This window comes from Herpailurus yagouaroundi, unplaced genomic scaffold (assembly GCF_014898765.1).
Source record: "Herpailurus yagouaroundi ecotype Mexico unplaced genomic scaffold, PumYag 379, whole genome shotgun sequence".
In the NCBI taxonomy this organism is placed as follows: domain Eukaryota; kingdom Metazoa; phylum Chordata; class Mammalia; order Carnivora; family Felidae; genus Herpailurus; species Herpailurus yagouaroundi.
Window position 1 is genome coordinate 964,329 of NW_024412596.1, and position 11,886 is coordinate 976,214.

The 11,886-nt window shown below is 60.3% G+C and overlaps 3 protein-coding genes and 1 long non-coding RNA gene across 7 annotated transcripts; 3 read left to right on the forward strand and 1 right to left on the reverse strand.

The window, feature by feature from the left end:
- The first annotated feature begins 6 nt into the window (after positions 1-6).
- MAZ (MYC associated zinc finger protein) lies at positions 7-3,076 on the forward strand. Its single transcript, XM_040463157.1, has 5 exons — positions 7-681; positions 1,083-1,146; positions 1,424-1,595; positions 2,406-2,631; positions 2,943-3,076. The coding sequence occupies exons 1-5, from the start codon at positions 311-313 to the stop codon at positions 2,950-2,952; spliced, it is 843 nt and encodes a 280-aa protein (XP_040319091.1). The 5' UTR covers positions 7-310; the 3' UTR covers positions 2,953-3,076.
- Positions 3,077-3,565: 489 nt separating this feature from the next.
- Positions 3,566-5,000, reverse strand: LOC121022194 (uncharacterized). Its single transcript, XR_005786854.1, has 2 exons — positions 4,433-5,000; positions 3,566-4,341 (listed from the first exon to the last, which is right to left on the reverse strand). It is a non-coding gene; the product is annotated as an uncharacterized LOC121022194 (long non-coding RNA).
- A 203-nt stretch (positions 5,001-5,203) lies between these two features.
- On the forward strand, positions 5,204-9,974 carry PRRT2 (proline rich transmembrane protein 2). Of its 4 annotated transcripts, XM_040463154.1 has the most exons (5): positions 5,205-5,316; positions 5,981-6,947; positions 7,340-7,472; positions 9,092-9,179; positions 9,867-9,974. In XM_040463154.1, the coding sequence occupies exons 1-4, from the start codon at positions 5,300-5,302 to the stop codon at positions 9,142-9,144; spliced, it is 1,170 nt and encodes a 389-aa protein (XP_040319088.1). In that variant the 5' UTR covers positions 5,205-5,299; the 3' UTR covers positions 9,145-9,179; positions 9,867-9,974. The 4 variants fall into 4 exon arrangements, with proteins under 4 accessions (XP_040319086.1, XP_040319088.1, XP_040319087.1 ...); XM_040463155.1 differs by lacking the exons at positions 9,092-9,179; positions 9,867-9,974 and adding an exon at positions 7,644-8,891 and having other exon boundaries at positions 5,207-5,316; XM_040463153.1 differs by lacking the exons at positions 9,092-9,179; positions 9,867-9,974 and having other exon boundaries at positions 7,340-7,637.
- PAGR1 (PAXIP1 associated glutamate rich protein 1) lies at positions 9,191-11,859 on the forward strand. The gene is made up of 3 exons (XM_040463156.1): positions 9,191-10,073; positions 10,241-10,323; positions 11,436-11,859. The coding sequence occupies exons 1-3, from the start codon at positions 9,592-9,594 to the stop codon at positions 11,633-11,635; spliced, it is 765 nt and encodes a 254-aa protein (XP_040319090.1). The 5' UTR covers positions 9,191-9,591; the 3' UTR covers positions 11,636-11,859.
- The last annotated feature ends 27 nt before the right edge of the window (positions 11,860-11,886 follow it).

Genomic DNA, 11,886 nt, shown 5'->3' on the forward strand with positions numbered 1-11,886 from the left:
AGTGGACACAGCGGCTCTGAAGCAGCCGCCGGCGCCCCCGCCGCCGCCCCCGCCGGTGTCGGCGCCCGCTGCCGAGGCCGCGCCCCCTGTCTCTGCCGCCACCATCGCCGCAGCCGCGGCCACCGCCGTCGTAGCCCCAACCTCGACGGTCGCCGTGGCCCCGGTCGCATCTGCCTTGGAGAAGAAAACAAAGAGCAAGGGGCCCTACATCTGCGCCCTGTGCGCCAAGGAGTTCAAGAACGGCTACAACCTCCGGAGGCACGAGGCCATCCACACGGGAGCCAAGGCCGGCCGGGTCCCCTCGGGTGCTATGAAGATGCCCACCATGGTGCCCCTGAGCCTCCTGAGCGTGCCCCAGCTGAGCGGAGCCGGCGGGGGAGGGGGAGAAGCGGGTGCGGGCGGCGGAGCGGCCGCCGTGGCCGCGGGTGGCGTGGTGACCACGACCGCCTCGGGAAAGCGCATCCGGAAGAACCACGCCTGTGAGATGTGCGGCAAGGCCTTCCGCGACGTCTACCACCTGAACCGACACAAGCTGTCGCACTCGGACGAGAAGCCCTACCAGTGCCCGGTGTGCCAGCAGCGCTTCAAGCGCAAGGACCGCATGAGCTACCACGTGCGCTCACATGACGGCGCTGTGCACAAGCCCTACAACTGCTCCCACTGTGGCAAGAGCTTCTCCCGGTGTGCACGGGGCCTCGGCCGCCCACTGGGCGGGTGGGGAGGGAGGGACGGCTACGGAGGTGGCCTGGCCTTGGCTGGCGGGGAGGGAGGAGGTTTGTGAGGACGGGGACCGGGAGCCACTCCCCGGGAGGAGGGAGGAAAGCCTCTCCGGGTTTCCAGGGAGCAGGGGGTGGTACTTAGCCAAGGAGGTGGGTCCTCCGGTTGTAAGAAAGCTTCGCGTGGGAGGAGGACCAGCCCGCCCTGCGTCAGGGGGAGGGATTTCCTGCCGCGCCAGCTCTCCGAAGCCTTGGGCTGGGGCGAAAAGGCAGGGATCTTTGGAAAGGCCGGTCGTGCTAAGTTGGGTAGAATTGGGAGCGCGTCCGCTCCCCAGGCCCCTAACCCCCACCCCAACGTGTTCCCAGGCCGGATCACCTCAACAGTCACGTCAGACAAGTGCACTCAACAGAACGGCCCTTCAAATGTGAGGTAGGAAGCCCGCCGCCTCCTGTCCCGGTTTTCATGATTTTGATCCTCATTGTAGCTGTCTGAGCTCAGCCTCTCAGACCCCCTTTTTCTCTCTCTCCTTTTTGCTTTTTCACTCCATTTTCTCATCTCTTCTTCAAGACCCTGTCATCTCACTCCCATTTCCTACAGATCAAAGATCCCCAAGGCTCTGATTTCCTTTAACCTCTTGCCCCCCTCTCCCCACTCCCCAAAGCTTTAACTCTCCTGACACCCCCCACGCCCCTCCCCCCTTCCCCAGAAATGTGAGGCAGCTTTTGCTACGAAGGATCGACTGCGGGCGCACACAGTACGACACGAGGAGAAGGTGCCATGTCATGTGTGTGGCAAGATGCTGAGCTCGGCTTACATTTCGGACCACATGAAGGTGCACAGCCAGGGCCCTCACCATGTCTGTGAGCTCTGCAACAAAGGTACATGCTGAAAGATGCTGGGAGGGCCAGGGACAACGGGTAGGGGACAAAGCCAGAGGCCCTTCCACAGACGTGGGTTAAAGGTGTTGTAGTCCAGAGCTCATGGCATCTAGAGCCCTTTAGGAAGCAAATGGAACAACATCAGGAGGACTGAACCTCATTAAGTTTTGAGAGGTGTTGACTGGAGGAGATGACCTACCCGGAAGAGTCAGTCTCTGGGGGTGGGTAGGGAGGGTGGGAGCAGGACTCACTGCTGTGGGGAAGGAGTGGTCAAGAGCCAGTTCCCAAGGGTTGGAAGCCAGGGTTTCAGCTGTGTGGCCACATGTTCTGCTCTTCGGCTCCTGGGGCAAGCAGAGCGCGTTGGCAGGGGTTTAACAAGCTCGCGCCCTGCCCCAGGAGCAGAAAAAGCTGCTTTTAAACAGATTCACATATTCACGGAGTAATTGGGCTGAGACTGTATGGGGCCCTGGAGGGAGGGGACACAGCCGTCTCTGCTGAGGGTCAACTCTTCAAGTGGCTAGGAATCAGTGCGCTGTCATCCCGGAAGAGGTCCCCCAGCCACGGAGAATAGGCTTTGTGGGCACCAAGGCTAGGAAGCTGACACCACTCAACAGGCCCCAAACTTAGGGAGGGAATGTGCCCCACCAGCCCCCAACAGAGTAGCTGGCCCCAGGCTACCAAGGATATGGTGGGAGGAGGACAGGGCCATCTGAGCAGGGCGTCCCCAGCCTAGGAGAACAGCCCCGTCTCTGGGGTCTCCACCTGGCTGACCCCCCATCCCCCATCCCAATCCACCCCCCCCCCCAATAGGCTTCACCACAGCAGCATACCTGCGCATCCACGCGGTGAAGGACCACGGGCTCCAGGCCCCGCGGGCTGACCGCATCCTGTGCAAGCTGTGCAGCGTGCACTGCAAGACCCCTGCCCAGCTGGCCGGCCACATGCAGACCCATCTGGGGGGGGGCCGCCCCCCCTGTCCCGGGAGACGCCCCCCAGCCACAGCCCACCTGCTGAGGGGGACCCCCGCACCCACCAGGCAAGGCGTGGGGCATGGCTGGGGGGGGTGGGATGGGTTGTGTGGGACGAGGGGGCTCAAAGGGCCCAATAGGGGATCTCAGGAAGGCCAGGGATGCCCATCCATCACTGAAGTTAGGGAGACTTCTGGGGACAGGGAAGGCCCTTCAGGACAACTGGGTAAGGATGCAGGCGGAGGCCTCTGGGGACCAAACAGGAAGTGAGCAACGGCTGTGTCCCAGGGGAGGGAGTCTGGGAATGAGTCTGGGGCAGGGGGCGAGGCTCTTGCCTTTCAGATTGTACTGTGATCTCCTGGTGTTTCTCGCTGTGCAGGTACCGGTGAGGTCTGTCCTATGGCGGCGGCGGCGGCGGCAGCTGCGGCGGCGGCGGCGGCAGCAGCGGTGGCGGCTCCCCCCACAGCTGTGGGCTCCCTCTCGGGGGCCGAGGGGGTGCCCGTGAGCTCTCAGCCACTTCCCTCTCAGCCCTGGTGAGCTCCAGGTTGGTGGCGGGGAGAGCGGAAAGTGGAGGAAAGTCCCTTGGTACCGTCTCCTCTTCCCCTCTCTTCCCACCAACTCCTCACTACTTCCCCACCAACCAAGGAGCCTCCAAAAGGAAAGGAGGAAGAGATGTTTCTTAGGGGAATTCGCTAGGTTTTAACGATTTGTTTCTCCTGCTCCTCTCTTCTCCCTGTCAGACCTGACCCCACACAAACACCTGTCCCCTCGGTTGTGTTGAAGCCCCCTGGACAGTGGGCAGGGGTGGCAGAGGACAGGAGTGGCCACTGCCCTCACCCCCTCTCCTCTCTGTAACCCCCTGCCCTGCCCTTCCAGGGATCTGTGAGCCTTCTCCTTGATGGTCCTTGCTCTCCTCCTTCCATCTCCCCCCACCCCCCACTACTGTCTGCTGCCCCTCCCTGGGGAGTTGGTGCTTTTTTTTTTTTTTTTTTTTTTTTTTCCCAGGGGGAGGGAGGAGAGGAAGGAGGGGAATCAAAGATTCTGTCCCAGAGGGGAAAAGGTGAGATTGGAGAAGGGGCAGAAGCAGGGAAGGCAACGGTAGTACCTTCATAAGGTGGGGTTGTTTGGGGTCAGGCCCTAAACATTGTCCTACTTAGAATCTGTCAGGGGAAAACACGTCAAGGGGAGCAAAAGAAGGAGCCACTAGGGCCAGAGGCAGGATAAGAGATGGAATTTTAGGGTGCCAGGGTAAACGGGGGGATCCAGGGACTAGAGGTGCTTCCTGGGGGTGGGGGGAATGCAGTCACAGTGTCTCCCCCGTCCCTCTTCCACCCCAGCTCCAGCCCTGGCCTTTTCTTTTCATCCCTCTCCCCCAAGACAGAAGCTGTGGCCCTGGCCATGTCATCGTGTTCCTGTGTCCCCTGCATGTTCCCCACCCTTCATCCCCTCCTTTTGCGCGGACCCCATTACAATAAATTTTAAATAAAAACCTGGCTCTGGCTCTGGATTGGATGAGTTGCTCTCACCAAGCCCTCTGTCCCCACCCCCAAGGAGTTTCTTCGCCGGCCGCCGGGTGTCAGTCCCAGCCTTGCTCTCGACCCAGCGTGGCTCTGGGGCGCTGGCTCCTCCCTCACCGGAGGCAGCACCAGTGGCTGCAGTCCAGATCCAGGGTGGGGCCGAGGCTCCAGTGACTGGAGAGCAGGTTCCAGGACTCCCAGGTCTCCGGGGAATACCCAATCTGGGCAGGCCCAGAATAGCCACTGGAGGTTTGAAGACGCCTGGGTTAGAAACCCAAACAGTTACCAGACAGAAATGCTGCTCTTCCCCCATCCACACCCCTTGCCTGCTGCTGAGACCCCCGCCGAATACCTGCACACCCTCAAGGCCCTAAGAGGTGACGGCGGGTGGTGGAGTTGCAGAAAGGACGGGGGAAGTCAGCCCCGGGACTGGGAGCAGTGAGGGCGAGAAGAAAAACCGCACTGCTCCCCACCTGTCCCTTTCACCCTAGGCGTGGCCCATTCTGCGTTTGCGGGCTCCGCGGCCCCAGCCCCCTTCCTGTTCCAGACTGCCCCTGCAGCCTCTGCCCTGGAATTCCCTTCTGAGTCCTGCTCCAGGGGCCCTGGGGCCTTCCAGCGCCCATTTCTGCTGCTGCTTCCTCGAGGGTAGAGGGACTTCCCCTCTCTTAAAACCCCACCCTGTTCTTCCTGAGCAGCCTCCCTAAGTTTTGCCTCATCTCCCTTCCCCTCTTTCTGCTTGTTGGGGTGCCACCACCGGGTCCCGCCTGTCTCACAGGTCCCGTCTCCTCGCAGACCCCTCTTGGTTTCCCCCGGCCCCCTGCCTCTGCCAGGACCCCCGGTGACCGTTGGCGGGAGGGGCCCGGGCTTGGGAAGGGGGCACCCCCAGGAGGCGCGCGTGGGAAGGGGTAGGGAGGGGGCGCGAGTGGTTACCCGGCCGGTTGCCCGGGTAACGCGGGGCCTGGCACGCGTGGCTCCCTGGGGCTGGCCGGGAGGGGCGGGAGGCGAGCTAGGGGCGGGGGCGGTGCGCGGCGGCAGCGGAGCGTAGGGGAGGGGACCTGAGAGGAGCGAGAGGAGGGGACGAGCAGAGGGGAGGGGAGACCCGCCGCCTCCCTCCCTCGCTCGCTGACTCGCTCCCTCCCGGGCTGCGGCTGCTGCAACGGGGCGGCGGTGGCAGCAGCAGCGGGAGCAGTCTAGAAGCCGGCGTCGAGGTGAGACGGGGATGGACAGAGGCTGCGGGTAGGAGTGCGCGGACAGACGGCGGACGCCGGGAGGGCTGCACCGGAATGCGGGCGCCTGGCGGACTGGCTGGTGGTGCTGGGCGCGCCACGCCGATGGGAGGAGGAGGCGCCGGTTCCCCGGGGGTTGAGGGAATCCCTGAGAGAGGGGCTGAGAAGGGGCTCAGAGGAAATGCCCAGGTCCCCCAGGGAGGGGCGGGGGCGTCTGCGCCCCAGACGCGCAGTGAGAAAACTGCACCGGCGGGGCACCCAGGGAGGAGGGGAGGATGCAGAGGGAGTGGAATGTGAGTATCGGTCCTCTGCCCAGTGTGCCTGTCTGCCTGTCGGAGTGTTACGAGCGTCTGCACAGCTTGTTGATTTTGGGGTGCTGGGGCATCTGCTAGGATCTGAGAGTCTGGCTCTTAACGGGTGGACCCAGGAAGAGACCATAGGGAGGGTCCTGTTTTCAAAAGGGTTAATCTCCCCGGGGCCCTCCCAGCAGAAGACTTTGAGCAGAGCAGTCCTCCCCAGGGATGTCCCACCCTAAGGCAAAGGAAACCCCAACTTTTCTTCTTCTCCCCAGAGGCAGCCCAGGGCTGGCCCTAAGACAGGAGCATAGCCCTCTCGGGCTGCAGTGCCGAGAGCCACCTCTTTCCTCACACCAAACCTGTCTCCTCCTCTTCCAGGATTGCTGCTGTCTCTGCTGCTCCATCCACTCCATTGAGGTCCTCTCCTCTCTCCCCTCTCAAGATGGCAGCCAGCAGCTCTGAGGTCTCGGAGATGAAGGTGATAGAAGAGGGTCCCCAAACCCAAGGAGAAGGGCCTGGCCATTCTGAAGCCGAAACTGGCCCTCTCCAGGTCCCAGCTGGGGTCCCAGATGAGCCAGAGGCCCTGCAGCCCGGCCCAGACGACACTGGGGCCCCTGTGGACTCAGAAACCAAAGCTGGACTGGTTCCAGAAACCACAGAGACCCTAACTGGGGCCCCAGGAACAGCCCAGGCCAGAGACCTCAGCTCAAGTCCAGGAGGGGAGTCAAATGCCAACCCCAGCCCCAAAGAAGCACACCAAGAGCCGGCACCCAAACCAGAAGCAAATAAAGAGGCCACTGCAGACCAGGGGTCTGATCTGGGGTCTGCAGCCCCACTTGAGCCAGCCTCAGAGTCTGCTCCCCAGCTGGACACCCAGTCAGACCCTCAGCCAGACTGCCAGCCAGATTCCCAGCCCACCCCCAAGTCAGCTCTTCAGCCAGAGCCCCCTACCCAGGAGGACCCCACCCCTGAGGTCCTGACTGAGAGTGTGGGGGAAAAGCAAGAAAATGGGGCAGTGGTTCCCCTGCAGGCTGGCGATGGGGAAGAGGGCCCAGCCCCTCAGCCTCACTCGCCACCCTCAACAAAAACCCACCCAGCCAATGGGGCTCCTCCCCGCGTGCTGCAGCAGCTGGTTGAGGAGGATCGACTAGGAAGGGCTCACAGTGGGCATCCAGGATCTCCCAGAGGTAGCCTGAGCCGCCACCCCAGCTCCCAGCTGGCAGGGTCTGGGGTGGAGGGGGGTGAAGGCACCCAGAAACCTCGGGACTACATCATCCTCGCCATCCTGTCCTGCTTCTGCCCCATGTGGCCTGTCAACATCGTGGCCTTCGCTTATGCTGTCATGGTGAGCCCCATGGGACCCTGGCCCAGGCCTGCTGTGGCTCCCAGCTTCCTGCCAGCACCTGGACAGAACCCCGGGAGTAGCCTTGTCTTCCCCTCTCCTCTCTGCATGGATCTCACTTCCCAATTATGGGGATTTTCCCGGTCTCTCCCTAGGACTTTACCGTCTGAGCCACCACTGCCCTACCCCGTCAGGTGGGAGGGATGCCAAGGCGTGTTTCACACCACCTTGCTGACCTGTGCCCTCCTCCCCCTGCCTCCCCAACCCTCTTTCCTCCTTTAACCACTGTCCACGGGGCCCGCCTGTCTCCTCTGGACAACTCTTTCACCTGATCCCTGCTGGGCTGCCTTCTCCTGACCTGGGCCATGGTGCCCCACCCCTCACCCTAACCCCAGTCCCGGAACAGCCTGCAGCAGGGGGACGTGGATGGGGCCCAGCGTCTGGGCCGCGTGGCAAAGCTCTTAAGCATCGTGGCGCTGGTAGGGGGGGTCCTCATCATCATCGCCTCCTGCGTCATCAACTTAGGCGGTGAGTGGGGGTCTGGGACAGGCTGGGAGGAATGGAAGGGTTGGCAAGGGCAGCTTTACTAACCCCTACCCCTGCTCTCTCCTGTCTGTCCTCCCTACTTCTCCTTTGTCTCTCCTTGTCTCCCCCTCCCCCCCACTGTCTCTGTCTGTCCCTCCCTCTCCTCTCCCACAGTGTATAAGTGAGGGGCTCTGCCCCGCATTCCAAGATTTTTCTTCCTGTTGGGAGCTGCCTTGGGCCCATCCTCCCCTGGGGGGAGCCCAATCGATGGCCCAGGCCCGCACCCATAGGGACCAAGGGAGCCTGAGCGGCCTTGTTTACAGCCAGCTTCTTTCCTGCTCCTGCATCCTGCCAGGCTCCTGTGCCAACCGTAGGCCTCTCTTCTTCCTGCACTGTTTCCAACCTCCCTGCACTTCTGCCTGCATCCCCTCCAGCCTCTTGGCCTCCCTATCCCTGCACTTCTGGAAACCTCCCTGCACTTCTGGAAATCTCCCTGAAGGTCTCACAAACTCTCTCTGCTCTCACCCTCCCTGCACTCCTCCCAACTTCCCGAATTCCCTGCACCTCAGCCCCAGTGTCCCCCTTTCAACTTTCACTGTCGTGGCATATTTCCCCATTCCTTTCTTCCTTCTCCCCGGTATCATCTCTCCTTCCCCTTTCACACCTTCTGCCCCCTTCCTGCCTCATCTCTCCTCAGCATTTCTTCCTCCCCTCAGGATCCTTTCCTCTTCCCTCTTGCCACCGTTTTCTCTGCAAAAACTCCAGCACGTAGGTCAGGCTGGGGGAGGGGAGCGGTATCAGGGGAGGGCTCCCCAGCCTGGGTTCCGACTATTTTCTGCTGGGCCCACCCAGGTCCTGACGCCCCCGGAGCGCCTCTGGGTCGCAGAGCTGGCAAGCCAGGCCTTGTCTGGGGACTTGTGCAGGGTGTCGTGCACTGTTGCTAGCTCTGTTCTGAACACGCACCTGCGAGGAGGAAGGGGCGTGGCTGTTGACCCTCTCCGGTCAGCCCGAGTTGACCTGCCCCACCTGGGCTTTTTAACCCGGTCAGCGAGTTTCTTAAAGGCGTCGGGACTGGGGTCATTCACGTGCTTTGTAGCGAAAGAACCCCGAAATAGATCCAAAGCTCCCAGATGCAGGGAGCGAATGAGGGGCGGGAAGCTCTATAATTATTTTCCAAGAGGACGAGAGAGGTTTGTTGCACGCGACAGTCCGCTAGGGAGGCGGGGACCGAGCTATGACGCTGTTTGGAGTTGGCGGGTTTTGTTTTCTTAAAAAAAAAAAAAAAAAAAAAAAAAAAAAAAAAAAAGCGTGGGGGAACACTAAAAGTCTTTAAAAAAAAAAGATACATCAAACAGATTCTCCCTCTTTGTATGCCGGATGCTGCATGAGTCTGAAACACCAATAAACGGAGACTGCATGAGACTCGCCTCTAAGCCTCAGTTGGTCCTTACGTCTGTCCGCCGCCGCCGGGGCCCGTGGCACTGCCCTCTTTCGGGCAGAACCTACTGGGTGGTGTGCGCATGCGACGACCCGGTGGCCATCTTTACTGTGGGCCGAAGCCAATTGTGCCCGAGCCTACCTGCGCATGTGCAATCCTCCCCTTGCTTTCCTTTTCCAAGTAGCTTTGGCTAGAGCGGAGCCTTCCGCGCCATCTCTGTGCGCCTGCGTACTGTGACCCTGCGCAGCCCGGGAGGCGGGTCTTAGCTCCAGGTGCGTACGGCGGCTGAAGTGGCGGAACTGCGAGGTGTGGGGAGAGGGCGTCGGATCCAGGTGTGGAGAGGGGCGGTGTGAAGGCGTAAAGAGCGGCTCCGCCCCTCTCTGGCCCAGAAAGTGGTTCCGGTGATCCCTGGGAATCTTGGAGTACCGGATCTGGATCCGTGGGGCGGGGTCCTCGGAGGGGACTCAGCGCCCCCTCTTGGGAACCGGCGGTCTCGTCGCAGGGACCGTTGTTGGAGCCTGATTGGTTGCAGAGACAATTCCTAAACTCCTGGGCAGCCCAATCCCTTGGGGGAGGGGGACGGGAGCCCCCCCCCCCCGCGCCCCCCCCCCCCCCCCCCCCCCCCCGCCCCGGCTTACTACTCCTGCATCCCCTATCATCGCAAGGCCCCTCCCCTAGTAGCCTATGTCCCTTGTTCGGGGTCATGGAGACATTTCGGCCACCACGGCGGCGCCTCTGTCTGAAGAAGGGGAAGTGACCTCTGGCCTCCAAGCTCTGGCCGTGGAGGATACCGGAGGCCCCTCTGCTTCGGCCAATAAAGCCGAAGAAGAGGGGGAAGGAGGCCGGGAGGAGACGGAGCATGAGGGGTCCGGGGCTGAGGAGGTGCAGGGAGAAGCCCCCAGTGCTGACGGGGAAGAGCAGGCCAAGGGAGAATCCGAAGACTGGTACGTGCCCTGCAGTGATGAGGAGGTGGAGCTGCCCGCGGATGGGCAGGCCTGGATGCCTCCCCCCTCCGAAATCCAGCGGCTCTATGAACTTCTGGCTGCCCACGGTACCCTGGAACTTCGGGCTGAGATCCTGCCCCGCCGGCCACCGACACCTGAGGCCCAGAGTGAAGAGGAGAGATCCGATGAGGAGCCTGAGCCCAAAGAGGAGGAAGAGGAAAAGTGAGGGCACACCCTTACACCTTGTTCCTGGGGCTTGCTTCCTTTGATGCCCGGAGGAAATTGGGAGGGGAGGTGGGACCCTGGAGCATGGAAAGTGTTGGCACAGAAGGGGGCGGGGGGGGGGGGGAGACCACCCTCACCCTTCACTCTCTGTCCACCTCTCCCAGACCACACATGCCTACAGAATTTGACTTTGATGATGAGCCAATGACACCAAAGGACTCCCTGATTGACCGGAGACGCACCCCAGGTACAGACAAGGGGGGCGGGGGGTGGTGAAGAGCCTCTACTCCCACTGACCTAAAAAGTGACTGCTTAAAAGAGGCCTATGCTTGGTGCCTTGGTTGCTACACAACTCGTAGCTGCAGGAATGAGCATTTCACCCAGTGGTGCCCTCCTTCCGGCTTGGATAGATACCTTATCTTCCTTTACAAAACTTTCACGAATAATTCTATAATGGTCCCCATTCCTTTTATCTTTGTCTCCCTAAAAGTTCAGGTCTTTCTGGTAATTCATTATTATCTAGATCCTCATCCCTCTACTTCCGCGTACATCTCCTAATCTGACCCAATTTAACACCCCATGTGCCTTCCTAGAATTTACCCTTAGAGCCATTCTTGATTTCTCTTTCTCTTACCCCAACATTCAAGCCAGCAGCAAGTTCTGTTAGCTCTCTACCTCCATGTTTCCAAGTTCATCTGCTACTCTCCACCTCCAATACCACACCCACATCCAAGCCATTATTTCTCTTGCCTGGATATTTGCAGTGACTCCTAACTGGTCTCCCTGCTTCCATTCTCAGCAACTAGAACGATCCTATTAAAATATAAATCACGTCACTACTCTGTTTAAAATTCTCCAAAGGATTCCATCACTGGAGGAAAGAGCATGTCAAGAGAGAATCCATACACTGCAACTCCCCTCCCCTGGCCCCCCCCCCCCCAACTCTGCCACTCCCTGGGTCACCAAGGCTTCCAAGGACATTTCCATTTAAACTAAGAGATCCAAGCCACTCCTCATGACTTTGGCCTGTGAGTGGATTCTTTGAGCACATCTTTCAGTCTCCTCCCCCAGCTTTCTATACTCTTCTTTGAACAGGCCTCCCTGCTCCTGCCTGGGGCCTTTGTACTTGTCCTTCCCCTGCCTGGATACCCTTCCCTGGTCTGCACATTACTGGCCCCTTCTCGTGGTTCAGACCTTCACTGCTTACCCCATCTGAGGCCGAGCCCTAAACCTCAGAACCTCCATGACAGAGGTCTGGAATTCTCTATGTTTAATGAACTCCGCAAGTATTAGTTAACATCCGGACAGGTCTGGTGCACACTGTTTCCCATCCACATTTCTTACCTTACTTTTCTCTAGGGAGCTCAGCCCGGAGCCAGAAACGGGAGGCTCGCCTGGACAAGGTCCTCTCAGACATGAAGCGGCACAAAAAGCTGGAGGAACAGATCCTTCGCACTGGCAGGGACCTCTTCAGCCTGGACTCCGAGGACCCCAGCCCCACCAGCCCCCCACTCCGGTCCTCAGGGAGTACTCTCTTCCCCCGGCAGCGGAAATACTGACTGCTGCTCCTTCCGCCACCTTTAGGATGCAGGGTGTACACGTCCTGGGACCTGGGCCTTCCTTCCCTAACCCAGGGCACTGGGGAAGAGGACAGAGACTCCCAAGCTCCCAACACCGCACCTTGCCAGAAGGAGGACATGTGTGTATTTACGTTTTCTGGTGAACATCTCTTTGGAGAACCTGGGTTGACTTTTCTGAATCTAAAATAAAAAACACAAAGTTATCTTCTCTTAGGGGCTGGGTGGCAGCA

Excerpts from the sequence above, each read along its gene's own strand:
- MAZ (XM_040463157.1), top strand. The coding sequence starts at position 311 with ATGAAGATGCCCACCATGGTGCCCCTGAGCCTCCTGAGCGTGCCCCAG. Across the intron at positions 1,147-1,423 it reads AACGGCCCTTCAAATGTGAG|AAATGTGAGGCAGCTTTTGC; the intron begins GTAGGAAGCCCG and ends CCCCTTCCCCAG. Across the intron at positions 1,596-2,405 it reads CTGTGAGCTCTGCAACAAAG|GCTTCACCACAGCAGCATAC; the intron begins GTACATGCTGAA and ends CCCCCCCAATAG.
- PAGR1 (XM_040463156.1), top strand. The coding sequence starts at position 9,592 with ATGTCCCTTGTTCGGGGTCATGGAGACATTTCGGCCACCACGGCGGCG. Across the intron at positions 10,074-10,240 it reads AAAGAGGAGGAAGAGGAAAA|ACCACACATGCCTACAGAAT; the intron begins GTGAGGGCACAC and ends CACCTCTCCCAG. Across the intron at positions 10,324-11,435 it reads TGACCGGAGACGCACCCCAG|GGAGCTCAGCCCGGAGCCAG; the intron begins GTACAGACAAGG and ends ACTTTTCTCTAG.